The 25935-nt window shown below is 32.3% G+C and overlaps 1 protein-coding gene and 1 long non-coding RNA gene across 3 annotated transcripts; one reads left to right on the forward strand and one right to left on the reverse strand.

Moving 5' to 3' along the window:
• The first annotated feature begins 15249 nt into the window (after positions 1 to 15249).
• Positions 15250 to 16529, forward strand: LOC127079320 (uncharacterized). Its single transcript, XR_007787916.1, has 2 exons — positions 15250 to 15508; positions 15603 to 16529. It is a non-coding gene; the product is annotated as an uncharacterized LOC127079320 (long non-coding RNA).
• Positions 16530 to 18499: 1970 nt separating this feature from the next.
• Positions 18500 to 25561, reverse strand: LOC127079328 (anaphase-promoting complex subunit 7). Of its 2 annotated transcripts, XM_051019727.1 has the most exons (18): positions 25345 to 25561; positions 25130 to 25198; positions 24972 to 25022; positions 24515 to 24649; positions 24329 to 24391; positions 23650 to 23765; positions 22950 to 23034; positions 22669 to 22728; positions 21483 to 21528; positions 21132 to 21205; positions 20678 to 20728; positions 20373 to 20573; positions 20247 to 20291; positions 20053 to 20146; positions 19753 to 19898; positions 19436 to 19665; positions 19149 to 19209; positions 18500 to 19056 (listed from the first exon to the last, which is right to left on the reverse strand). In XM_051019727.1, exons 1-18 carry the CDS (start codon positions 25411 to 25413, stop codon positions 18970 to 18972), a joined length of 1683 nt encoding a protein of 560 aa, XP_050875684.1. In that variant the 5' UTR covers positions 25414 to 25561; the 3' UTR covers positions 18500 to 18969. The 2 variants fall into 2 exon arrangements, with proteins under 2 accessions (XP_050875684.1, XP_050875689.1); XM_051019732.1 differs by lacking the exons at positions 24972 to 25022; positions 25130 to 25198; positions 25345 to 25561 and adding an exon at positions 24779 to 24916.
• Between the last annotated feature and the right edge of the window lie 374 nt (positions 25562 to 25935).

Consider the following 25935-nt stretch of genomic DNA (forward strand, 5'->3'; position numbering starts at 1 on the left):
CATTTTAATTAGAAAGCATCAAGCCAACAATTAAAAAGTATAAAATGGCAATTAAAAATTTAAAATCATCAAGAAATTTCACCTAAAATAGAACCATTAATAAGGATTTTTTTTTAAAATAACCACATTTTTCAAATTAATATCTAAAATAATCAATATTTCAAAAAAATTATTGGAATAACCACATTTTTAAACAGATGTGTTAGATCAAATGACGGATCCATTTAAAATGAAGAAGAGGCGTCAACACCATTGGCGCATGCTTTAAAAGCAATGCACGGAGGCGTCAAGGCTGCTGGCGCATGCATGTGTTTGCGCCCATGCTTCTGACGCATGCATGTGCATCAGATGTGTGGCACCTAACCCTTTGGCGCATGCATTTTAAAAGTTTCTTCTATAAGTATCTCGCCCTTCACCCATATTTTTTCACACAACTTTTACTCTACAACCAAATTTTTTTTTCATTCTACTTCAATCTCCTTCAAGTTTTTGATTGTTAACCATGTCTGAATGCATTCACAAGAGAAATGTTGATTTAATCTTTTCCGACGTCGCGTCTCAGATAAAGATTCGACTTTGGAATATAGATTCGTTTGAACGTCTTAATCGGACGTTGAACCGTTGGTTAGATGGAGAAATTGGAGATGGTGAAAGGATTAGAAGAATCCAATGGATTGTGTCCAAGTTCAACCAAAATGGAGAAGTGCATGCATGGGTGGATATTAAGACTCACAGAGACGTTCATAGGATGATGCATAATATGTTCAAAATTGTTTTGATGGTTGTAATCGCTTAGTTATTGTAATGATATTTTAATTGTTTTAGTTTTTTGTTTTGTTATTTATGTGTTGCTTGTGTGTTGAATGTCTTGTATTTGTTTGTGATGGTATTTCCTCACAAACTTATCATATGAAATAAAATTTGTTTTTTATATATTGCAAAAGAGGTACATGTAAATTTATCTTGTTGTGTTCGTTCCAACACTATGACAGTTAGTATGATTGTGACCTGGCTAACGGCATGAACTACATAATCGAACCATTTTGTTCGCCGTATCCATTTCGATCTGAATACGGGTGCTGTTTGGGCGATCCTTTTTCTTTCTTCGCATAACTTCGTTGTGCCAGACAATGTCCCCTTGATATTTTGGTCAGTAATCTTCTTTTACCACTACTGGAAAACTAATTTTGTATACATTTGATAGGCTTATGACTTTGTAAACGTCAGATAATAAGTAGGATGAATCCCTTCGAACCTTTGAACATGCCGCAATGACATGAGAGTAGGGCGTACGAAAGGCTTGGAACTTTCCGCAGTCGCACCAACCTCTATCTAATTCCACTCTATATTGTCCCATTGGCATGCCTTCATTGTGATCCATGGACTCAGCAACATTGTACCAACCTTTAGTACGGTCACCGAGACCACGTGTGTGTTTGCTTTGGCAGCTTTGTTTCTAATGAATTTTATTGAAGCATCACTGAATAACTGCCCAGATTGCAACACTGAACTCCATTTGGAACGTCTGGTCTCAAACAGCGTCCCTAGCCTGAAATATGTTGTTTGCACCAAATCGGTTATAGGTAGGTTTCGAATGCCTTTGAAGATAGAGTTCATTGATTCCACAAGATTTATTGTCATGTGGCCCTAATGCTGACTGTTGTCGTATGCCTTAGTCCACTTCTCCAATGGAATACTGTCGATCTACCGTACTGCATCTGCGTTTAACAATCTTATTTCTTCGCGGTAGTGTTTGAAAGAAGGTTTTGATAATGCATAACCTACGTTGACAACCTTCTTCCGCAACGTTTTGTCTTTGATCTCCTGCATAAAATTCCGAGCGATATGTTTAATGCAGACATGCGTCGAATAAGGATCCTGCCATCCATTATCAATGTTTTTGTATGCACTGACGATTGAAGGGTGTTGGTCGGAGATCGAACATAAGTTAGGTTGAGGTGCAACGTGCAATCAGATATTTCTTAGGAAAAAACTCCATCCCTCAGCAGTCTCACCTTCAACAAGGGCAAAGGCGATTGGAAAAATGTTGTTGTTGTCATCTTGTGCCACTGCCATCAGTAACGTTCCTTTATATTTCCCATACAACCATGTACCATCAATTTGTATAATAGATTTACAGAAAGAAAAAGTTTTGATGGATGGTTGATACGCCCAGAAGAGACGGTGGAATATTCCATTTCCAATAGCACAAGTCCCGTTTGGTGTATACGCCGACAACGTTTCCAACTTGACAATAATCCATGGAGCATACTGTTTAAGAGCCGACAGGTATTTTGGAAGTTGTTTGTAAGACTCCTCCCAATTGTCATACACTTTTTCAACCGTCTTTATCCTAGCTATCCAATTCTTCCTATATGGTGGAGTGTAATGGTATTGTGCTACAATATGCGAGATTGTTGTATTCACCTTTAACGACGGATTGTCGCTAATGACAGACAAAATTTCATCGCATATTAACTGGGAGCTAAGTTTCTGATGGTCTTGCATTGGGTTTGTGAGCATGCATGAGTGAACTGGACCCATGAATTCAATCTCCCAAGAATCACTCCTCTTCCGGTACGAAGCTGACAACCTGAAAAGGCAGTGCTCATTTGGACAATAAATTTTGCACCTTAATGCATTAGTTCTATCAAATCTGTGATCAGCTGATAGTTCCATGTGAAACTTTTTAATGGCTTTTACACAATCTTCTTTTGTGCGAAATGTGCCTCCTTCTTCTAAAGATCTTTGCATTTGCACATAAGGATTGTAAAATATATCTGATGAAGGTTCATCGGAACCTAAATTCAAACTTGTCATGTGTTGAGGTGGACAGTATACATGACTAGATGGTAATGGCTCCCCTTCTTCATCATTGGTCACCATTGAATCAACCAAAATTTCGGCTTCTTCTTCTTCCTCGTCTATAACATTCACCTCAGCTTGTTCGTCGTCATGAGTTTCACAAAACACTTGTGACTGATCAATGAACTGAGACACTTGTTGTTGTTGTGGTAATATATACAACTTTATATCGTTGTACCCAAATTGTTCGTGACTGACAAACATATGATGAACATCGTCATCATCTTGAATCTTCTTTTGATAAAATTTTACCTGGTTGTCTGTAAACCACACCGGATTTTATAGATGATTTGGCCCACAGGACTGCACTGCAATTTCTTTTCTATTCTTTGTTTCAGATGTGAAAAAATTTATCGTCGATTTATTGTAAACCGAGTTACTTCTGTGTTGCGAAAACAAAAACCGAATAATTGATGCTCAAATATTTCACCTTCGATATGGACACTGATCATGTAATGTGGTGAGGAAGACATTTTTTTAAATGTAACTTTAGTGTTTCTACTAATGGTGAATGTATTGATCTGTTATTCACATATAATTAAATAGGGTAAACGTTGTATGCACTGATCACACAATTCATCTGCAACGACAAGACAATACAATGCAAAGAATCCATGCAGAGACAAGATAATACAATGCATGCGCCTGGTAGAATCTATGCACACAAAGCATGCACCTGCACATAAGGAATCTCACAAGGAATATGTGCCCTAATAATCCAAAGCAGACGCCCATTCCGATGGTGCATAAAGCAACCTAGGCTCCCATGCCTTTGGTGCCTCTTCATTGCTTGCAAAAAAAGACATGCATGCGCCACTAGCCTTGGCGCATGTGACCATGCATGTCATAAAGCAAGCATACGGCATAGCCTTAGGCGCTTACTCTCTTGTCACATGCATGCATCTAATCCAATGCTTCACATGTTGCATACCTATTCAACCTATTCAACACTTACTCATCTATAAATAGGGCATCAACTCACAACATCTCATCATCTGCAACACTAACAATTAATCTCTCACTATAAAACTCTACTTTGATTGCACCAACAATATTGTTGAGTATGAAACATGCATAATGGGAATAAAAGTAATTATTGACTTAAGGATAAAATCCTTGAAGTATATGGAGACTCTGCTTTGGTTATACATCAACTAATAGGTAACTGGGAAACAAGACATCCTAACCTAATTCCATATCGGGATTATGTGTTGGAACTATTACCCTAATTCGAAGAAATCACCTTTTCTCCTATCTCTCGAGAGGAAAATCAAATGGCAAGTGCTCTAGCAACATTGACATCAATGTACAAATTGATGTGGCCCAAACACCAGTCATCTATCATAATCAGACATTTTGATCAACCTGCACATTGCTTGGTAGCAGTAAAAGAGTCTGATGATAAACCTTGGTTCTATGATATTAAGTGTTATCTTGAGAAATGAGAATACCCAACAAATGATTCAATCGTAGACAAGAAAACTCTGAGGAGGTTAGTAACAAAATTCTTCTTAAATGGAAGTGTGTTATACAAGAGAAATTATGACATGGTCCTGCTCAAATGTGTGGATAGACACGAAGCAGACATGCTCATCAAGGAAATCTATGAAGGATCTTTTGGTACTCATGCAATGACCAAGAAAATCTTAAGGACGAGCTATTACTGGTTGACTATGGAAATTGATTGTTACCATTACGCTAAGACATGCCATAAATTCCAGATTTATGCTGATAAGGTTCATGTGTCATATACTCCTCTGAACATCTTAACAACACCATGGTCATTCTCCATGTGGGAAATAAACATGATCGAGCTCATCAAACTACAAGGCTTTAAACGCACACAAATTTATACTAGTTTCCATAGACTCTTTTACCAAGTGGGTTGAAGTTGTGTCTTATGCCAATGTCATGAAGCAAGTGGTTGTCCGCTTCATAAAGAAAGACACCATATGCCATTACGGGGTTCCCAACAAGATCATTACTAACAATGGATCAAATATCAACAATAAGATGATGAAAGAGTTATGTGAAAGCTTCAAAATTGAACACCACAACTCATCACCATATTGACTAAAGATGAACGGCACCCATAAAGAAAACCATCCAAAAAATAGTGATAACATACAATAACAGACATGAAATGCTTCATTTTGGATTGCATGGTTATTGAACATCAATTTGCATATCAACTAGAACAACCCTTTTCTTTTTAGTCTTTAATCTATGGCAACCCAAAAAGAAACATTTATTTTCTATGTAGGTGTCAAAAATTATTTCACTCCTTTTACTCCATTTAAAAGGTGGTTTCCTCAAATATCATGTATTTATACTTTCAAATAGTTTTCTGTTATTTACATTCTCAAATTTAATTTTTTCAAAGTTTTTTTTTTTTTACAAACAGTATACCAAATGCATCTTTTCTTTCGGATGTTTTTGTAATCAAATTAATTCCTTCAAATAGTATATACCAAATGCATCTTATCTTTTGGAAGTTCAAAGTATTTTTTTTTTACATACAGAATAACGAATGTATCTTATCTTTTGGATGTTTTTGTAAGAAATGGAAAAATTACAGCATATTGTTGAAAATGAATTATCCCCATTTTCAATATCATGTTTTTCTTCATTGAACAAATCTCAACCATTCAAACACTACCATCTTCTTTATCTATAACATAAAAGGATAAAACTTATATTCAATTCCTTTAGATGTTTAGATGTAGTTTTTATTTTTCATTGAAAATATGATGAATATATAATTTTTTCTTACGTTAAAGAGTGGGATTTCATGTATTATTTAAAATGGTAGATTGGATTTTTTTTATCAAGTATACAAACACTTCATTATGTTTGTCATGGGTATTTTGTGTATCAACAATCTGACTCTTTGTTTATACAACCATTACATACAGTCACTATTTCACTTCAAGGTATGTATTGTCAAAATTAAATCAATTTTAGATGTCAAATAATTTTCTATTAAAAAATGGTTTTTAAAAAGGATAAGTTGGCACTACAATTAAGATGGAGGGAGTAGATTTTTTTGCTTTACTTAATAACTTTTAGACTTATATCTATTATAATATATTAAATCTAATGCAATGGATTATGTTATGACAAATAATACGTCATGTAAGTTATATTTGCCACATCAATTAAAATCTAACGTGTCACCTAGGATTCAATCTTGCAATATATTTACACAATTACACTTTAACTTCTATTACAAAAATTATGTTACAAAAATCTTATTATTAAATGTCTCACAAAAGTTAATTACAATTAAACACAATTATCACTCTTTATATAATTCAATCTTTTCAATTTACATCTAAAAAATAATAATAAATACACAATTTTGTTAATAACTACACTATTATTTGTTTATAGAGTCTAATATCAAAAAATACAATAACTACACTATTTTGTTAAATTACAAAACATCAATAAAAATAAAATAAAATAATTGATGACCAAAAAAATTATAATAAATATTTAAAGTTCTTACAAAATTTAATAATTATAATAACTTTATTAGTTGATTAATCTCATAACTAATTTAAATTTTATTTACAAATTAATAAAATACAATTACACTTCAACTTTTATTCCCAAAATCATATGTTACAAAAATCTTATTATTATATATATCAGAAGAGTTAATCACAACTAAATACAACTATCCCTCTTTACATATTTTAATATTTTTAACTTACACCTAAAAAACGATAGCTACACTATTTTGTTAATAACTATACTATTTCTTCTTTTTTTAGAGTCTAATATATAAAAATATAATAACTATATTATTTTATTAAATTAAAAAACAATTAACACAAAAATAAATCAATCTTTCAAAAATAAAAATAAAAGCAGATGGATAACAAAACATAATATTAAATATATAAAATTCTTACAAAATTTAATAACTAAAACAATTTTATTAGTTGATCAATTTTCATAACTAATTTGAACTTTATTTATAAATTAATAAAATAAAAAAATCATAAAATAGAAATATTTTGGTTTTTAAATATTAAAAAAATTATGTGATTAAACTTTTTAATAGCAAATCAGCGTATTATTTAATTAAATTTTATAAATAATTTTAATTACTTTAAAAACAAGATATACACTTCTTCAATAACATGAAATATTCATAATACCTACAAATAACAAACTTACTTTAAAGTAAAAAATAAAGCTATAAAATTCAAAACAATTAACATATTTTAGTCCGATAAAAAATAATTGAATAATGTCGAAATAAATTTTTTATTCCTTTTTTTAAATTTATATAAAAACTTGAAACTATCTCAGTATTATTGTACAATATAAAACATATTCAAAATAGTTAAAAATATTTAAATTAAATATCTCTATATTTTATGAAAACAACAAAATATTAACAATTACAATATTTAAATAAATATAAAATTGATTAAAAAATATTAAAACTTACCTCTATTATAATATATTAAATCTAATGAAACGGATTATGTTATGATAAATAATACGCCATGTAAGTTATATTTGTCACATTAATTAAAATCTGACTGTCACCTAGGATTCAATCTTGCAACATATTTACACAATTACACTTCAACTTCTATTTCAATAATCATGTTACAAAAATCTTATTATTAAATGTCTCACAAAATTTAATTACAATTAAATATAATTATCACTCTTTATATAATTCAATCTTTTTAACTTACATCTAAAAAATAATAATAAGTACACAATTTTGTTAATAACTATACTATTATTTGTTTATAGAGTCTAATATCAAAAAATACAATAACCGTACTATTTTGTTAAATTACAAAACATCAATTAAAAAATAAAAATTAAAAACTGATGACTAAAAAAATTATATAAAATATTTACAATTCTTACAAAATTTAATAATTACAATAATTTTGTTAAATTTTATTTGCATATTAATAAAATACAATTACACTATTTTGTTAATAACTATACTATTTTTTCTTTTTTTAGAGTCTAATACCTAAAAATATAATAACTACACTATTTTGTCAAATTAAAAAACATTTAACACAAAAATAAATAAATCATTCAAAAATAAAAATAAAAACAGATGGATAAGAAAAAATAATATTAAATATATAAAATTCTTACAAAATTTAATAACTAAAATAATTTTATTAGTTGATCAATTTTTGTAACAGATTTGAACTTTATTTATAAATTAATAAAATTAAAAAATCATGAAATAGAAATATTTTGGTTTGTAAATATTAAAAAAAAATTATGTGATTAAACTTTTTAGTAGAAAAACATCTTATTATTTAATTAAATTTTATAATTAATTTTAATTATTTTAAAATTTTAAAATTTTAAAATTCTAAGATATAATTTAAAAACAAGATATACACTTCTTCAATAGTGAAATATTTCTAATACCTACAAATAAAAAACTTATTTTAAAGTAAAAATCAATAGTTATAACACATATACAAAATACTTACAAATATTTATATTAAATATCTCTATATTTTATGAAAATAGCAAAATAGTAACAATTACAATATTTAAATAGATACAAAATTGATTAAAAAAATGTTAAAATATCCGCGCAACACGCGGGTTACCATCTAGTTTTATTTAGTGTACGTCTATATGCAAGATTCTACTTAGATTCTAGAGAGACTCATTTAACTATTGTTAAGAGAATTTTTAGATATCTAAAAGGAACTACTAATCTAGTACTACTTTATAAAAAATATCTAGATTACAAGCTAGTTGGATTATGTGATATTGAATATGTTGGGGATAGAACTGAGAGGAAATCCACTAGTGGAAACTGTCAATTTTTAGGTGAAAATCTTATATCCTAAGCTAGTAAAATACAAGCAACTAATGATTTGTCTACAACATAAGCATAAAACATCTCAACTGCAAGTTGTTGCACATAACTACTCTAGATGAAATATCAATTAGAAGACTATCAAATTTGTGGGAGCCGTATTCCAATTTATTGTGATAATATTAATGCTACATGTTTGACAAAAAATCCTATTCAACATTCAAGAACTAAGCACATTGAAATAAAACATCATTTTATTATAGACTATATTTAGAAATGTGTGATAGATATACAATCCATTGATATTGATCATCAATGAGTCGATATATTTACCAAGCCTCTTGATATAGAAAGATTTGATTTTATTAAAAAGAATATAAACATACTTTTGTAAAAGAATAGTGATTGCTTATGAATGGAGAATTAGAGTCTGATGATGATTAGAAGTCACTATGATCGGAGGCTCTGAACTAGTCTCTGATTAATAGTAACCTCTGAAGCATCTCAGTCTCTGATGCTTAGAATCTGATGAACAGTCTCTGATAGCATGTAAGTGGAAAATCTTTTCAACTTCTTTTACCACTTGTCCCGCATATGTGTCACGAATATGAAAGATTTTCTAATACGTGGATATTAACTATTGAGTAATAACCTTCAGGTAATGATTAATAGCTTTGAATATTGTGTTTTGTGTCTCCTTTGTCATTAAGTTTTGTTTTAAACAAAATTAAAAAATACTTTTCACTCAAAACACTCAGATATTCAAAACTAACACACTTTCTCTCATTTTACAGCTCACACCTTCGTTCACAAACTTTCTCAGAAAAACAATCCATTTTTCAACCAAAAAAAACTTTTAGAACCCTAAACCTCATTTCAATGGCGTTTTCTTCTCAACAAGCTCCCATGAAAGTAGTTTCTGGAAAAAGTCTTCACATCAAACCTAGAACGATGAAGATCAGAGAGAATGAACTAAAGTTGATTCAGGAGAAAGTAGTGGATTTTAAATCTTTCAGTGTAAATAGGTATCCTCTAAAAGAGTATTTTGAAGTTCAAGGATGAATGTCTTACTTCGAAATGCTCAATTGACCCATTTACCCCTATCTTGTCAAGGATTTATGGGTTAGGGCAAAAAAAGTTTATGAAGATTCTACTGCTTCTAAGGAAAGACAAAAGATTGTTGAAGATGATGCAAACAAAGGGAAGAGTAGAGTTAAAATAGGATTAAAAGAGTTCAAAGAAATTGAGATTAGGTCTGCAGTGATGGGATTTAAGTAACCATCACTATAAACCATATTGCCCAGCTCTTTGGGGTGTCTGATAAAGGAAGATTTTCTCTGAATACCAAAGAAATTATCAAAGAAGGAACTTTGATCAAGTCAAGCTTGTTTCTCAAATCTGATGACTTTGTAAAGGTGAAGACTATGAAGATTCCTTACTGGCTTTTGTTCAAAATTCTCATTGGTTGTCTGACTCCCAAGGAAGGAAATACTTATCAGATTTCATGGGATCACATACATTTCATTTGGTATCTAGTTAATGGAGAAAAGATCAATCCGGAAGCATACATCTCCAATCATCTTTGTGAAGCTATCATGGAAAGCTACAAGCATCAAAAGAAGAATGTGCCCTATGATAGACTCTTGTCTAAACTATTTCATCAAAGCAGACTAATTGAGTATCTGAAGGAAAATGGTGACATTCAGGATCTGGAAAAGCCCTATGGAAACATCATGTCTACTACTATGATGGGCCATATGAAAATCATCAAAAAGAAGGATGTGGTAAAGTCAGAAGCTAGTCTAAGTATTAGAAGTGGCAAGACCGCTTATATTGAGGATTTTCATGTCATCTCCAAGTTAGACAACCCAGAGGTGATTCAATAATATATCAATATGGCAAGAGAACAAGTTGGTGTCATTCTGACAATGGATGACATTCTAGATGCACCATAAAATATGTACAAGCCCTCAAGGAAGAGGAAACAAGTTGCTTCTGAAGCTCGGAAGGAGATTCAAAAGCCACCCAAGAAAAAGGCTTTAGCATCTGTTCAGAAGGAGGTGAATGAGGTAGTCTCTTATGTTGTCTTGATGCCTACCAAGACCATAAGTGGAGCCATTAGGAATACTCCTATGAAGAAAACTTCTTCTTCTGTCAGACCACCTCTTGTAACGAAATTGAGGAAAATGATTCTTTCATTTGAAGAAGAAGAAGAAGAAGAAGAAGAAGAAGAAGAAGAAGAAGAAGAAGAAGAAGAAGAAGAAGAAGAAGAAGAAGAAGAAGAAGAAGAAGAGAAAGATAATCAACCTTTGTTCAGGAAGACAACGGAAGTGAAGAAGTTGGCTCAGGACTTGTTGAAGGAGTCTATTGAAGAAGGAGCAAAGTCCATAGTATCTTTCTTGAGGGATAAAGCTATGGAGGATCCTTCTGAGGCTGAAGTTCTGGAAGAGAAAGCCATGCAAGTAAAGGCTATTGTAGAGCCATTTTGAATAGTGTAGATGAAAATGCTACAGAGACTCGGGCTCTATAAGTTGTTGTGGAAATGGAGAAAGCTGCAAAAAAAACTCATCAGAACCTACTGCAGAAGTTGAAAACACATGTATGATTATGTTTCCTAACTCAGATTCAATTTTAGATTCTTCCATAACCAAAACACCAACCCTTCATATTTCACCCACACAGTCCTCTAAACACACACCCTCGTTTAAACATGACATTTTTCTAACTTTAGAAATTGTCATGTCTTCCCCCAAACCATCTGATGATTTAGACTCCCATACCATTGCTCAAATTCTACCTATTTTTCATACATAATCTATTATAGATGAAGTGTCAAGACACCTAGTTGGTGAGTTCTCTTCAGAAAATCAATATGAACATAACCAGTTAGTGTGTATCTCAGAATCTGAACAACCTACCCCCCTAAACACCATGTCTGGTCCTGATCAACTCATGGAAACCATACTAGAAGATCCTGAAACAACCATACCTTCCCCCATCATCAATCTCAAGCCCTGATTCTTATGAATCATATTTTAAACCTATAGAAGTCTCACCTACCCATAAAGCCTCCCTTACAAATCTAAACACTATAAAACTACCTACCTCTTTATCTGAGGCATTGTCTGACAAGAAATGGAAACAACCAATGGATTTGGAGATAGAGGCACTGGAAAAGAACAATACTTAGGATTTGGCATCTTTACCAAATGGAAAGAAACTAGTACGGTGAAAGTCGGTATACATTATTAAGTACAAGGAAAATAGGTCGATTGAGAGGTACAATGCAAAATTGGTAGCCAAAGGATTCAGTCAAACCTACGGAGTAGGTTATTCAGAGACATTTATTCCAGTTGTAAAAATGAATACAATTAGGGTGATATTATCTTTAGAAACTAATTGTAATTGGAACTTAAACCAATTCGATGTGAAGAATGCATTCCTTCATGGTGAACTTAAAGAAGAAATTTGCATGGATGTACCTCCTGGGTTCCGTGAACATACTACCACCAACACCATGTATAAGTTAAAAAAATATATTTAGATGGGTTAAAGCAATCATCACGAGCATGGTTTGGAAGATTCACTAAATTTATGATAGGTTTGGACTTCGAACAAAGTCAAGGAGATCATACCTTATTTTTTAGACATTCTGAAACAGTGGGAGTAACTGTGTTATTGGTATATATGGATGATATTGTAGTCACAGGTAATGATGAGGAAGGACAACAGTTGTTGGATATACACTTAGCCAAGGAATTTGAGATTAAATCCTTGGGAAAATTGAAATATTTTATAGGAATTGAAGTTGTTCACTCTAAGACAGAAATTTTCATATCTCAACTGTCGCATCTCGAAAAATACGATCCCTCGCGATGGTTGCGGAAAATATTACGTTCGAACAGAGTCGCCATCGAAATTTATTTATCCCAATGAAGGAATAGGAAAATATCGATAAAACCTTTTAGGAAATAGAATAATGGTCGTCGCAACCATATTCGGGTTCGGGAGTGGATTACGTAAGGGGAAGGTATTAGCACCCCTTATGTCTGTTGTACTCAACGGGAACCTTTTAGTTCTAATTTGTGTTTCGAGTGTTAATTCATGTTTGTTTGTTATCTTTTGATTATAAAATTATTAAAAATAGAAATGGATGAGAACCTTAGAAAGGGAAATGGGAGGTTTTTTATTAGTGTGCTCGCGAAGATACAGCAATCTTCTGCCTACGTATCCTTATGGTGTAATAAGGAAATCAGAGCATTCGTAGTTCGGGGAACTACGGTTGGTTAGTGTTTTTTAATGAACAACTGTTTAGATCGCATTCTAAAGTCTAAACGTCGACTTGTCTACTCTCGGCGGAGGCTTAAGCACTTGTTTGTTATGCGCTTTAGAAAGGATTAAATGGTGTTCTTTTTGAAAAGAGTTTAGGTCACACAGAGATGACAAGTTGGATTAATATGTTGGATGTTTTGATTGGTTGAGATGTTTTTGGTTGGATAACGATCACTCGGATAGTCGAGTAAGACAACTCGTATCCTAACAGTCGGGAAAGGGAGTGGAAGACTCTAGACCACTTTCTTTTTCATCCTTAATTATAGAAAGGATTTGATAATAATTAAGGTGTTTTGAATGGATGACAAATACTCGGATAATCGAGTAAGACAACTCGTATCTTAATAATCGAGGAAGGAAATAGAAGACTCTAGACCGCTTTCTGTTTCATCTGAATATATATGAAAATAAGGTTGTATAAGGTTGTCGTATTTTAGAATGAACGACAATTACTTGAATGGTTGAGTAAGACAACTCATATCCAAGCATTTGAGAATAGGAGTTGAAAGCTCAAAACCATCTCCTTTTTCGTATAGTTTGTTAAGAAAATGATCTGATTAAGTTATATGTTTGCGAAAAAATGACAATTGTTCGACTAACCGAGTAAGAGAACTCGTATTCAAACAATTGAGGAGAGAAGTCGAAAACTCAAAGTCATATCCCTTTTCATTTAGCTTATTATGAAAGTAATTTGATTTAATCGGGGTTTAGAAGTTTGTAAAGAAACGACAACTATTTGACTAACCAAGTAAGAGAACTTATATTCAAATAGTCGAGGAGAAAAATTGAAGACTCAAAGTCATCTCCCTTTTTATTTAGCTTATTATGAAAGTAATTTGATTTAATCGGGGTTTAGAAGTTTGTAAAGAAACGACAACTATTTGACTAACCAAGTAAGAGAACTTGTATTCAAATAGTCGAGGAGAAAAATTGAAGACTCAAAGTCATCTCCCTTTTTATTTCTTAATGTAAAAGAATTTGATATATTTGTCCTTAAATGGATTAGAAATGATGATTATTCGATTAATCGAGTAAAAGAGTTCATGTTTAAATAATCGAGGAGAGGAGTTGAAAACTCAAAACCATTTCCTCTTTTATTCCTAAGTGAAATAGTATTTGATTGTGATTAGGTATTTTAATTCTTAATAAAGAATACTCGATGTTGGATCGAGGTTTTAAATTTGTACTTTTGTGAATGAATTGAATTTATTTAGTGAATAGTTCATCTAATCGATTTCTCATAGCCTAAGAGTAAGTCATGTGAGATTGATGGCGATACTTTTACAAGTAATCGACTTACAAAGGTGTTTTGAAAATGGGCTCGACTTTGAGTCGAGAAATGTTATTTATTTTTGAAATTGGTTCGAATGATTTTAAATTGGTGAAAACGACATAATCTTCTCACAATTATAACACGCCATACGTACGTATCCAAGACTTGGTATAAATAAATAAATACAAAATAATCATGCACGTACACTTCAAAAAAAATAAACAATTATCTACATTATAATTGATATTAATAATATAATTAATTAATTAATTAAATAATTAATAGATTATGTGATTAAATGATAAGTAATTAAAAATAATGATATAACCAAATAATTGAATATTTACCATTAAGTATTAATAATAATAATAACAATATATAATTATGCAATTTTGAAAGAAAGTAAATAAAATAAATGAAATGAAATAAATAAAATATTTAAATATTGTAAAATAATCAAATAATTATTATTAGGAATTAATAACTATCTAATATATATATATATATATATATATATATATATATATATATATATATATATATATATATATATATATATATATATATATATATATATATATTATAAATGTTATGGAAAATATAATAAAGAAAAAAAATGAACAAGTCAAAAATATGAAGAAAATGGGCTGATGGTGGTGGAAGCCCAAATCTGGGCGCTACTGGATAAATAAAAGGGGTTTTAAATAGCAAAAAATCTTTAGGCCCAATCTGAGTTGGCCCAAAACGGAACCATCAAGGCCCGGTCAAACGTTGACCTCCTATGGAGGTGTCTGGGCCCTTGGATCAGTGGACTTTGACCTGGTCAACAAATCAAGAGAAAGGCTTGTGAGGATGCACCAGCATATGGAGGGGGATCCACACAGGATCCCCTGGTTGACTCAAAAGTCAACCAATATGTGGCGCCTCTTGGAGAGAGAGAGAGAGATCCATTTGCTCACTCTCATTCTCTCTCTTCGCTTCTAAAGCAAAGTTGCTCTGCAACTTCTTCCTCTTCTCCGTCACTCTCCTCACGGCCAAACCTGTCGGAGAAGACGGTGGCGGCCGGCCAACCGCGGCGGCGCCACCCTCTTCTCCGGTGACTCTCCACCCAAATCCTAAAAATCCAAACGTATACCCCACCTCATTTTGGCCGGAGGTTCCGGCCTCAGTCTTTTCAAAATCCGCTTCAATCAACCGGACCGGCGGTAAGAAAATAAAAACCCTAAACCTAAATTTGCGATTCAACCGTCTATGGTTACGCTTCGAAGAAATTAACATGGGGTTTTGATTGTTTTGCAGTGACGAACAAAAAGCGAATGGGTTTCAAGCAAGGAAATGAGGGAAAGGAATTACTTGGCTTGCGTCGCCGGTGATGACGAGTTCCTCCACCGTGCTTCAGATAAGTTTCTTTCTCTTTCTTAATGCACTTCGCCTCCCTCTATTCTTTCTTCTTCTTTTTTGTTTTGAATGTTGTTGTTGCCTTATTCGAATGTTAGGGTTTTCAACAAATTATTTCTGTTTTCTTCTCCTTCGATTCTCCTGTTAGATGGTGTTTTTGTTTTTTAGGGTTTGGTGTTAATAGAAAATATTTGTGATCACTCCCTCCTGGATTCTCAAAGCCGTGTTCTTTGTTTTGTTGTTTAGGGTTTGAGGTTAACAGAAAAAATATTTTGATTGTTTTCTCTTGGATTTTCCAAAAACGTTCATGTTACTGTTAATTTGTTGTTGTTATATATGATGAATGCTTAGGTTCTGAGATAACTTGTTAAGTTATCTTTTTTCCAGATTTTATGGGATGTTTACTCTGTGGATTTAGAGTTGTTTAGATTGGATATTGGAACGCATCATTGGGCGTTCACTTTGGTTCACTGTGCAAAATATCAGTTCATTTCATCAATTGTTTTTCAGTTTTTCATAAGTGCTTATTTGATAAGCCCTTCTTAATCTTCTGAATTGATTTTGCAGGTTTTTACAAAAGTGAAGTGATGTTGATTGAAAAGAGGCTTGCGCCTGTTTTGGAGGTGGGAATTGGGGCGTTGCATCTTCAAACTCTTGGCTTTGGAAATGTCCTTGAAAAGTTGTTGTTCAACCTGTTGGATTTACAATGTTTTCTACCTTTTTTCAAATTCATTTTGGTGTAACGGAACTTTTGGATAAAGTGCATTTGGATTATGTATTGGTTGTTTGTAACATGTACATTTTTAATTTGAGACCACTTTTGGATAATTATGTAACCATTTTAGATTATTTGAAATATTTTGGACTATTTGGAATATTTTAGATTTTAAAATTTATTTGTGCAATTAATCTCTTTTTTAAAACACTTAAATTTTGTCTTAATTATTTACTTGTGTTAAACAAAAATGCTTAGACTTTAAATCAAACTGAAAATGTATTGGGCCATATTAATCAAATTGGACTTTTAACTTGGTCAACTTTAGCACATTAATATTAACCAAAATAAAATGTGACAAAAGGTCTAAAATAAAACATGCCACAAATATTGCAATATCAACCTTAATCACAAAACCAACATATACACATACATATGATGACTTGTTCTAAACCAACACGCGCATACTTAAAAAAGATGCAAATTTAGTTTAAGGTTTTTATTAATGGTTTAGAGATTTGGCATATATATTTGAGATGTGCAAATGGGCTTAATGACAAATGATCATAAAAATAATCATGTCTCTTAATACTTACTGATAATCAAATGGACTTTGGATCAGTGACGTAAAAAGATTTGAACCACACTTTGCAACATTGATTATGGACATGTCTATGTGAATGGGCTTTTTGAAACAAAGAGATCTCATGGATAAACCAAAATAGGTCTCGTTAACCAAAAATGCACATACCATCCTATGCTTCAGTAATAGCACTAAGAGACAAATGCAGCAGATGTCTTCTTAAGGATCTCAACATATGAAAATGTCATTGAAGACTTGATGTCACCAAGGGTTGAGAAACCCTAAAATAGAACATATGTCTTAAGATAAAATTCATGTCTTACAACATTGGATAGTGAATGATGGTTGAAGATTTTTCTTTACCCGACAAAATTGGGGTATGACATCAACAGAAATACATTACTGATCTTCTGCAAGAAAATGGCAAGATAACATGCAAGCCTGCAAATACATCAGTTGATCCAAGTGTAAAGTTGGAAAATGCAGAAGAAGATATTGTGGTTGATAAGGAAATTTATCAGAGATTAGTTGGAAAACTTATATACCTCTCACATATTAGACTTGATGTTGCTTTTGTTGTTAGCTTAGTCAACCAATTCATGCACCGACCAAAAGAGATTCACTTACAAATTACGCTCCAAATTGTACAATATTTGAAAGGAACACCTAATAGAGAAATTTTGTTTGAAAGAAATGGGAGTGTAGGTCTTAAAGCATATACTGATGCCGACTATGCAGGGTCAATTGTGGATAGGAGATCAACTACATGTTATTGCATTTTCCTAGATGGAAATCTTGTGACTTGAAAAAGTAAGAAACAAAAAGTAATATCAAGATCTAGTGTTGAAGCAAAGTTCAGGATAATGGCACAAGGGATATGTGAGCTAATATGACTAAAATTAATCTTAGAAGATACGAGGAAAAAGTGCAATGTACCGATGAGACTTTATTGTGATAATAAATCGGCTATCAGCATAGCTCATAATCCAGTGCAACATGACAGAATCAAATATATTGAAGTTGATAGACACTTCATTAAAAAAAATTAAATAATGATCTTATTTGCACTCCATATGAGTCCTCCCAAGGCAACCTTGCAGATCTTTTAACAAAATGGCTTAACAACAATAACTTTGAAGATATCGTTTTCAAGCTAGAAACGATAGATATATATTCACCGGTTTGAAAGGAAGTGTTATAAATAATTAATTAATTTATTATTTTTATTAATAGTTCAAAATGGCTTAACAACAATAATTTTGAAGATATCGTTTTCAAACTAGGAATGATAAATATATATTTACTAATTTGAAGGAGAGCGTTATAAATAAATAATTTATTTATTTATTATGTTTATTAATAGTTTAAATTTGGATCATTATGTCAGTATACTCTATTCAAAGAGATTCGCACGTGTCATCATATATTAAATTATTCAATTTTTATAGTAATCTATGTTCTGTAACTATAAACTGAGTTAGGCTATAAAGAAGAAAGAGAGAACCAAATAAATGCTAAGAATTCAATAAGTAATTGTTTTACAAGGCTGGAGATAGAAAAATTGTATGTACTTTTCACTGTAACTAAATTTGTGACCAAACGTTGTTAACATATATCTTATAAATACATAACCAGGAGAACAGAAATAATCTACAATAGAGATTACACAGCCACCAGCTTGAGCTGATGATACATATTTGACCCTACCAACTGGCACCACTTCAACAGTCTGACCAAAGTCCAACCTCAACTACTCAATGAAAAAATATGAATTGCAGCATCTAATCCATGCACTCCATATACATACGGTTACCAGATGCAACAGTTCAGTGATAAAATTCTCTGTTTTCTGATGTGAAAACCTTCCTTATAGGACGCCGAGGTGATTCTCATCAATCCTACTGCCAATGCTATCTCAAAACATTATATACTATTTCCAGGGGTGATTTCTCTCCTTTGAATATCGATTCTCACAGAAGTTCAGTCTCGTCTTGATCTCCATCACCATCTTCAACATCATTGTCTTCGTCTTCTTCAGGTGCATCAGGATCTACTCCCTGAACAAATGCAAAATCACAAAATTGTCGGTCAAATTTCAATGTTAGCCTAGACCATGCTCTAAACGAGTGAATGAATAAAAAGAGCAAACCTTCATTTGCTTCTCTAAACGCTCTAAACCCCGTTTTGCTGCTTCATTCTGGGGATTTAGCCTACCATTTATACAAAATGTTAGAAACATGAAAACATCATTAAGCCATATCACATGGATATTCTTAACTACAAGGATAGGACCAATTGTTATGATATTATATTTTTGGGATATAAAGTCCAGACTGTCATGATGAAGCCAAACTAAATTATTTAGAACTTCGCTTGTATAAAAAGAGGGGGAAATGCACTATGCCGTGACAGATGTTTATAGAATATGAGATCAACCTTAATGCAGCCTGATAATGCGACAAAGCCTCCGACAGCATATTAGTGGCAGCAAAAACTTGTGCTAGTTTAACATGAAGAGAGTCATCAGCCCAGTCTTTCAGGTATCGCTCAAGTAGAGACACGGCGTCTCCATTTCGGCCTTCAATAACATGGAGTTCAGCCAATGCTAGTGCTGCTCCAAGATAACCAGGTTCCAGTCTTAATGCAGACTCGTAGAATTTTTTAGCCTGTATGATGAATGCCTTAAGTTTCACACATAAGTAAACTAAGATTGTAGTTTATAGATACTAAATCTTAAAAAGCTGACAAGTTACCTTTTCTCTCCCGCTCGAATTACTGGCATGCACATCACCGACTAATTTTAAAGCCTTTGCCGATTGAGGCATTGCTTTCATTGCCTCTCTAGAAGCATACAAGGCCTCTTTAATCTTAGAGAGCGCCAAATATGTATGAACCAAACCTGGAAAAATCATATTGACGTCAAAATCTGTAAATTTTACATTTCTGTAATTAGCACTTTGCAATAGAATGGCAATGAAAAACATGAACGCCGTTGCTGGTAAGACAGAAGTCAATGCTGCTAGCCTAATTATATTTCCAAGTACAAAACAAACCTTGATATGTGCGTATATCAGGTCTCAATTCTTGGGCTCCTCTGAACGCGGACACGGCTGCTTCTGCTCGTTTCATTGTCAATAATAGATTTCCCTAAATAAACTCCACTTGTCAAATAAAATTCACAATACTTGCATTGTCAAATTATAGTTAATAGACGTCATTTGGATTTAAACTAAAACAATTTTATTACCTTCATTATGTACCCTGGTATATGCCTCTCATCAATCCGAATGCTCTAATTACCAAATAGTCAGTCGTAAGCAATTCTGTAAAAGATAAAATAATTCAATCCACCCTCATAAAAAAAAACACCAACCTGCTCAGCATATGATAATGCTCTTTTCTCATCTTTCCTTTCCCATAAAACAGATAGTGCCACAAAAACCTCTGGTCTTGCAGGATCAATATTCAATAAATCATGTACTAACTTGTTCAGCTTAGAATAATCAGACTTTAGCTTCAGAAGCATTGCATACTCATCCATATATGTTACGACATATGGATCAATTGATCGGGCCTGTAATTTCCAAGTTACAAGTTTAAGCTCAGTAAACACATACAAAGAAGCAGGATGGGAAACACAATTCAACTTATCAACATAATACACTATAACCTCATTACCTTCTCAAAATTCATAATGGCCTCTTCATTCTTTCCAATAATAGCTTCAACCTTTATTTACAATATACATCAGTGTTTACAGTGTTAAATCAACAATTTGAGGAAATTGTGTATAAAAAAAACTACAAATATTTTATCATAAAAAAAACTACATATAATTTACTTATTTTATATTTTTTCCTATGAAACTTATTATTTTTTCTTTTGTGCAATTGTCATTTCCTATGATATAATTATAAAGTCTAATTTCTTGTGAGTGAGTGTGTTATTAATATGACGGTACTTTAACTTTTAGAAAATTGATGTATCCTCTACCCATATCCAACGACCACATCAGGTGCCAGTAGGTCCAATACCATTCTCATATCCAAGCAATGTAGTTAAAACTAAGTATATAATACGCCTGATAGAAAAGGTGTAGTCACACAAGTTCTAAATCAATGCAGCAATTCACCTTTGCAATCTCAAGTATTAAGTGTATATTATTGGGGAAACGCTGTAAAAGATCAGCAAATAGTTCCAAGCCACCTGCCAGAATCAGAAAGTGAGTAAAACTGCGTGTACCCGCACCATAGAAATAGTACGACCTAATAAAATACGAAGCATAACATAAATATACAAGGAATCGCTGAAAAATGAGTTATGTAAATAATGTAGAGTAGGTCTCCTAATTTCACAAACTTAAGGTGTGAGAGAAATTGGTCTAAGGGCTACGCATCCCTATTGAACAGGTATTTAAGCAATGACAGTGTATACTCCAACGCACGTTGAGTTATACAACCCCATAAACGATGTTAAATCTCACCTTTATAATCATTTGAAGAGATGCAACACTGAGCTTCAACATAGCGCTAGCAAGAAAAAAGAAAAAATTAATCAAATTTTTTGCCAAGTTTCAATGGCCTCTTGGATATGGTGGGGCATATGTTTACAAATATAAGGTCGATTGCAAAATAAATGGGCAGACGATTTTAATTCCCAAAATTTAAAACAAAAAATAGTTGGATTTTATTTATTAATGTATTTGAAGGTATTCTTTTGACCTAAGAAATGCACAAGGGGAAAATCAGGATAAACTTGTTGGAATATTATAAATATCTTATAATATCCTTTATATTAATTTAAAGTAACCAATAATTAAAAATCAAAACAAACACATTCCCAAACTTTTAGAAACTCAATAGCGGAAGCGATCAACAATAGTTTAAGGAGTGTCGAAACAAGCTCTAGATACTATTATTTTTTCAAAGAAATAGAAAACCCGTCCTGAAAATTTTTAAGCTGTTTAGTGCAGTTCAAGAATGATAGTTTATCACTCAAGATATCATCTCATGCAAAAGCCCTTTCAACTTGAAGGCTTGAAGCAGACTGAAATTCAATTTCTGCGAGCACAACGGGGAGGCAAGGATCAAACTATTGACCACTAGGTTAGAGAGGCTACTATGTTAAGATTAACTCTCCTAAAAGCTTAAGTTTTAAGGTGTAGGCTTGCCACAAGTTTCATCATGTAGCCCAACAAAGAAAAGTACTTAGGAAGTCTACAAAATCAAAAAATCAAATGCAAACCCCCCACATTATATCATGCATACAAAACCAAGCATACCGCCGCCAAAACAAAAGAATTGATACTGTCAATGTAAAACTTAATGAGAAAAGAATCTATTTGGTATGATTGCGTTTTTACATTGGAATTGGTTATTATTGATATATCTCAATTTCCCAAGCTCAATACATTTTAGATATACCATGAAACAATTGAAATAGTCGGTAAAAATTAATATTTATTCATTCAGTAGACTCGCAGTCACCTTTTGTTATTTCTAAAGGATTCCATGTGGTATATATGCTATGCAGGTTAAGGATGACGCTATTCATTGAGGTTTATACATTATCAATTTATCATAACAAGCAAAAATCTCTAAGCTGATAAACAGCAGCAAGTACTTACTTTAAAGCACCGTGACATATTTGAATTATTATATACAACTTACTTGAAGCCAACGACTCGAGTCAGCGTGATCAAATGGAGCCCTCCCAGTTCTATTTAGAGTCTGAAATGAAATGTTTGTGCACCAGTTATATTTTTGGAGAGCATTCAAATTATAAATAAACTGCAATCTTACAAATTGATCCGAAGTTCATGATAAAATGTAATTAGTTATTAAAAAGAGCGCAACTCGCTAGCAGGCCAACGGATCATGCTAGGGTGACCAAGGGCTGAATCTCTACTAAACTTCAGGTTTGCAAAAAATTTCTGCTTTTATCAACAAACCTGAGGAAACAATGAAATGATGTCCTTTGCAGTAGATCCTAGTTCTGATAAAGCAGTGATAGCCTCAAGTATAAAAGGGCAATGTCTAGCAAAAAGAAAGACAGTCCAATTTAAAATCCAGTAGCAAATTAATGATAGACCATAAGAAAGATGCATATGCACATATAGGAAAGAATAGCTCAAAGCAAGTAAACAATTCCACAAGTACATAACACATTTAATAGAAATATTGCCTAAAGTGAATGCAAGCAGTCAGAGTTCAGAAACAGAAAGGAACTTAATAAAACGCAAATGTTATACGAGTCAGGCCACCACCAACACGTGTATATAGGTTTTCCATCCACTCCCCTAGACTCACAAACTTAAATTGTGATTTTCAGATGGCTGTACAGGACAACTCAAGGGAACATTTATGCCTTAGTACCCTACATCAAAATGACATGCCTTTAGTATTTCAGCAGGTCCGTAAATGATTTAAAACTATGTCTAGAACAGCCAAAAAGTAATGTGTTGCTGAATGAACAAACAATGAAAAACACGTGCTTCACGAACTAATGCTATCAGTTCATTTATAAGAATACTAGTGGACATATTAGGACAAACATAAAATAATAAAATGAATCCATGACAGTATTTAAAGACAACCTATTGGTGCCGCATCAGAGGTTCATTCTACGTGTGAGAAATGTATGTTACAAACCTTAGGCATTCTTTGTAAATAGCAACAGCTGCTCGACTATGTCTAGAAAATCGATATAGCTTTCCTAATAACAAATTCATCGGTAAACTTCTAGCTTTGCTTGGAATTCCTTCCATCTGTGATGTGAATGTCACACAAACAACTCAAAGAAATAAGGAAAATGAAAACAAACCAATAAAATAACGTCAAATATTATAACATTTACTTGTCATTATAAACTGCCACAGTGAGAACTGACAAAATATACAGAATACAGCCATTTAAGGCCAATTATCTCCATAGATAATCCCCATATACATAGGGAATCAGCATTCCTTCACATCAAAATATACCCATAGTTTTGAAAAACAGTTAATGCATAAGCACTAATCACTCTTGAATCCAAGGCCTATTTGGATCAACTTATTTGAGTTCATCTCCTGGCATACGTACTTGTGAAAGTGTTTGGGAGTGCTTATCAAAACAGCTTATGACACTTCTATAAGCTGTTTTCAGCTTATTTCCATAAGCTCTCCATGACAGCTTACACAAACTGTTCGGTTTTATTTTGACTTTTGATATAGAAATAGCTTAACATAAGCACTTATATGAAAAGAGTTTTGTTATAAGCATTTATTTAAGTTGTTTATCCAAACAGGGGTCCAACCTATAAAAGGGGAGAGTAAGAGAACAAACAAACCTCAACTAAAGCTGCTTTGTTCTCATTTAGAAAACAGTGACACGATGCAATTTTGAACTTCACCTGTTACAGCAATTAGAGAATGAAAAGGAAACATCTAAACAACCTGAGGAACAAGCAACCCCTTACAACAACATCAAAAGCCAATCCAACTATCATGAATCAGATAAACACAACACATCTCACCTCATTTTCATTAATTACTGCTATATTGCAAGAATTTGGAGAAGAAGACCTATTTGACGATATTGAACTCCGAGCAGATGACATGTTTTGTTTGGGAATCATCTTGTAGTACTGTAAAGCTTGCTTATAGGTATGCTGTTCATAAACAGAAAAAATCATAACTGATAAGACTTCACCATTCTCCCCAAAAGTATTTTCTTTTTTAAATACTCATTTCATAAAAGCTTTATAAGAACACAGTAAACACATAAGCAAAACACCAACCCTTCATATTTCACCCACACAGTCCTCTGAACATGTATGGGTGTCGTGTCGGACACAAGACACACTTTTATTTAGAGGTGTCTTTGCTACACTATAAGTTGGTATGCTATAAGCTCTTAATTAAGCTATTTATCAAAGAGGTTCACAGTTTCCAACTACATATTCAAAAGAAAGAGATAGCACAGTCACTTACAATGGCTCTACGATACTCCCTTTCCCGGTAGAATGAATCACCAAGTAGCACCTGCACCAAAACAAACAAATAAATAAATGACATAAGAACTTCAATGAACTTCTCATACATTGAAAATTCAAAAACATGGAATAAAAAAAGGAGAATTTCGCAGATACCAAGCTCTCAGTTTTGAGATGAGGGGAAGATTCAGCATTTGCAGCAGGTGAAGAAACAAGAAAACAACCCTGTTATTCAAAACATAAACTTTCAATTAAACCCATTAAACTAAATTATATATATAAATCAAAAAGCAACAATTTTTTACATAGATTCAAATTTCAAATACAAAAAGAAAAGAAAAAAGAGGGAAAGAAAAAAAAAACTAGGTTACGAGCATCTGAGCGGAGTTGTAGAGTCCATTTTCGAGAAGAGAGGCGATTTGATCCTTCGGAACTTCCATTGTTCTTCTTTCTGGAATCAGCTTTCACTTTCAAACTCAAAAGGATTCAACTTGATTGGATGCAAATAGTAACAAGAATAAAGGGTTTTTTCAATTTGAATTTGAATTTGAATTGGTTTTTCTCAAAAATTAAAATACATGAATTGGATTAACATACTCCATTAGTCTCTAAATATGAGATCTCATTTGAGATTTTTTTTTATTCGTTTTTAAAATATTTTAATATATTAATTATTTTTAACTATAATTTTTTTAATAATTTTTTTAATCAACAATAAATATTAATTATTAATAAAAGTAATATTTTTAATATGATTTTTTTTTACTCTAATCTATTATGTAGTGGGTATAGTCATGTAATATTGGGTGTTCAAATCAAAATCAGATTCAAATAAAAATTATAAATTGATTAAAAAAATTATAAACTTCACAAAACTAAAAATTATTGGATTTATGTCAATTTGTAAAAGTTACAAATTTTGAATTGATTTTTTTAATTTGATTCAAATCTCACTGAATCAC

Source organism: Lathyrus oleraceus, chromosome 1 (genome assembly GCF_024323335.1).
Source record: "Lathyrus oleraceus cultivar Zhongwan6 chromosome 1, CAAS_Psat_ZW6_1.0, whole genome shotgun sequence".
NCBI classification, from domain to species: domain Eukaryota; kingdom Viridiplantae; phylum Streptophyta; class Magnoliopsida; order Fabales; family Fabaceae; genus Lathyrus; species Lathyrus oleraceus.

What these genes read in the sequence shown, in the direction of transcription:
- LOC127079328 (XM_051019727.1), bottom strand. Translation starts at nt 25,413, where the DNA reads ATGGAAGTTCCGAAGGATCAAATCGCCTCTCTTCTCGAAAATGGACTC. An exon ending in TACCAGGGTACATAATGAAG is followed by an intron (nt 20,147 to 20,246) that starts GTAATAAAATTG and finishes GAGTTTATTTAG; the next exon opens with GGAAATCTATTATTGACAAT. An exon ending in CATTATCAGGCTGCATTAAG is followed by an intron (nt 19,210 to 19,435) that starts GTTGATCTCATA and finishes TATAAATGGTAG; the next exon opens with GCTAAATCCCCAGAATGAAG.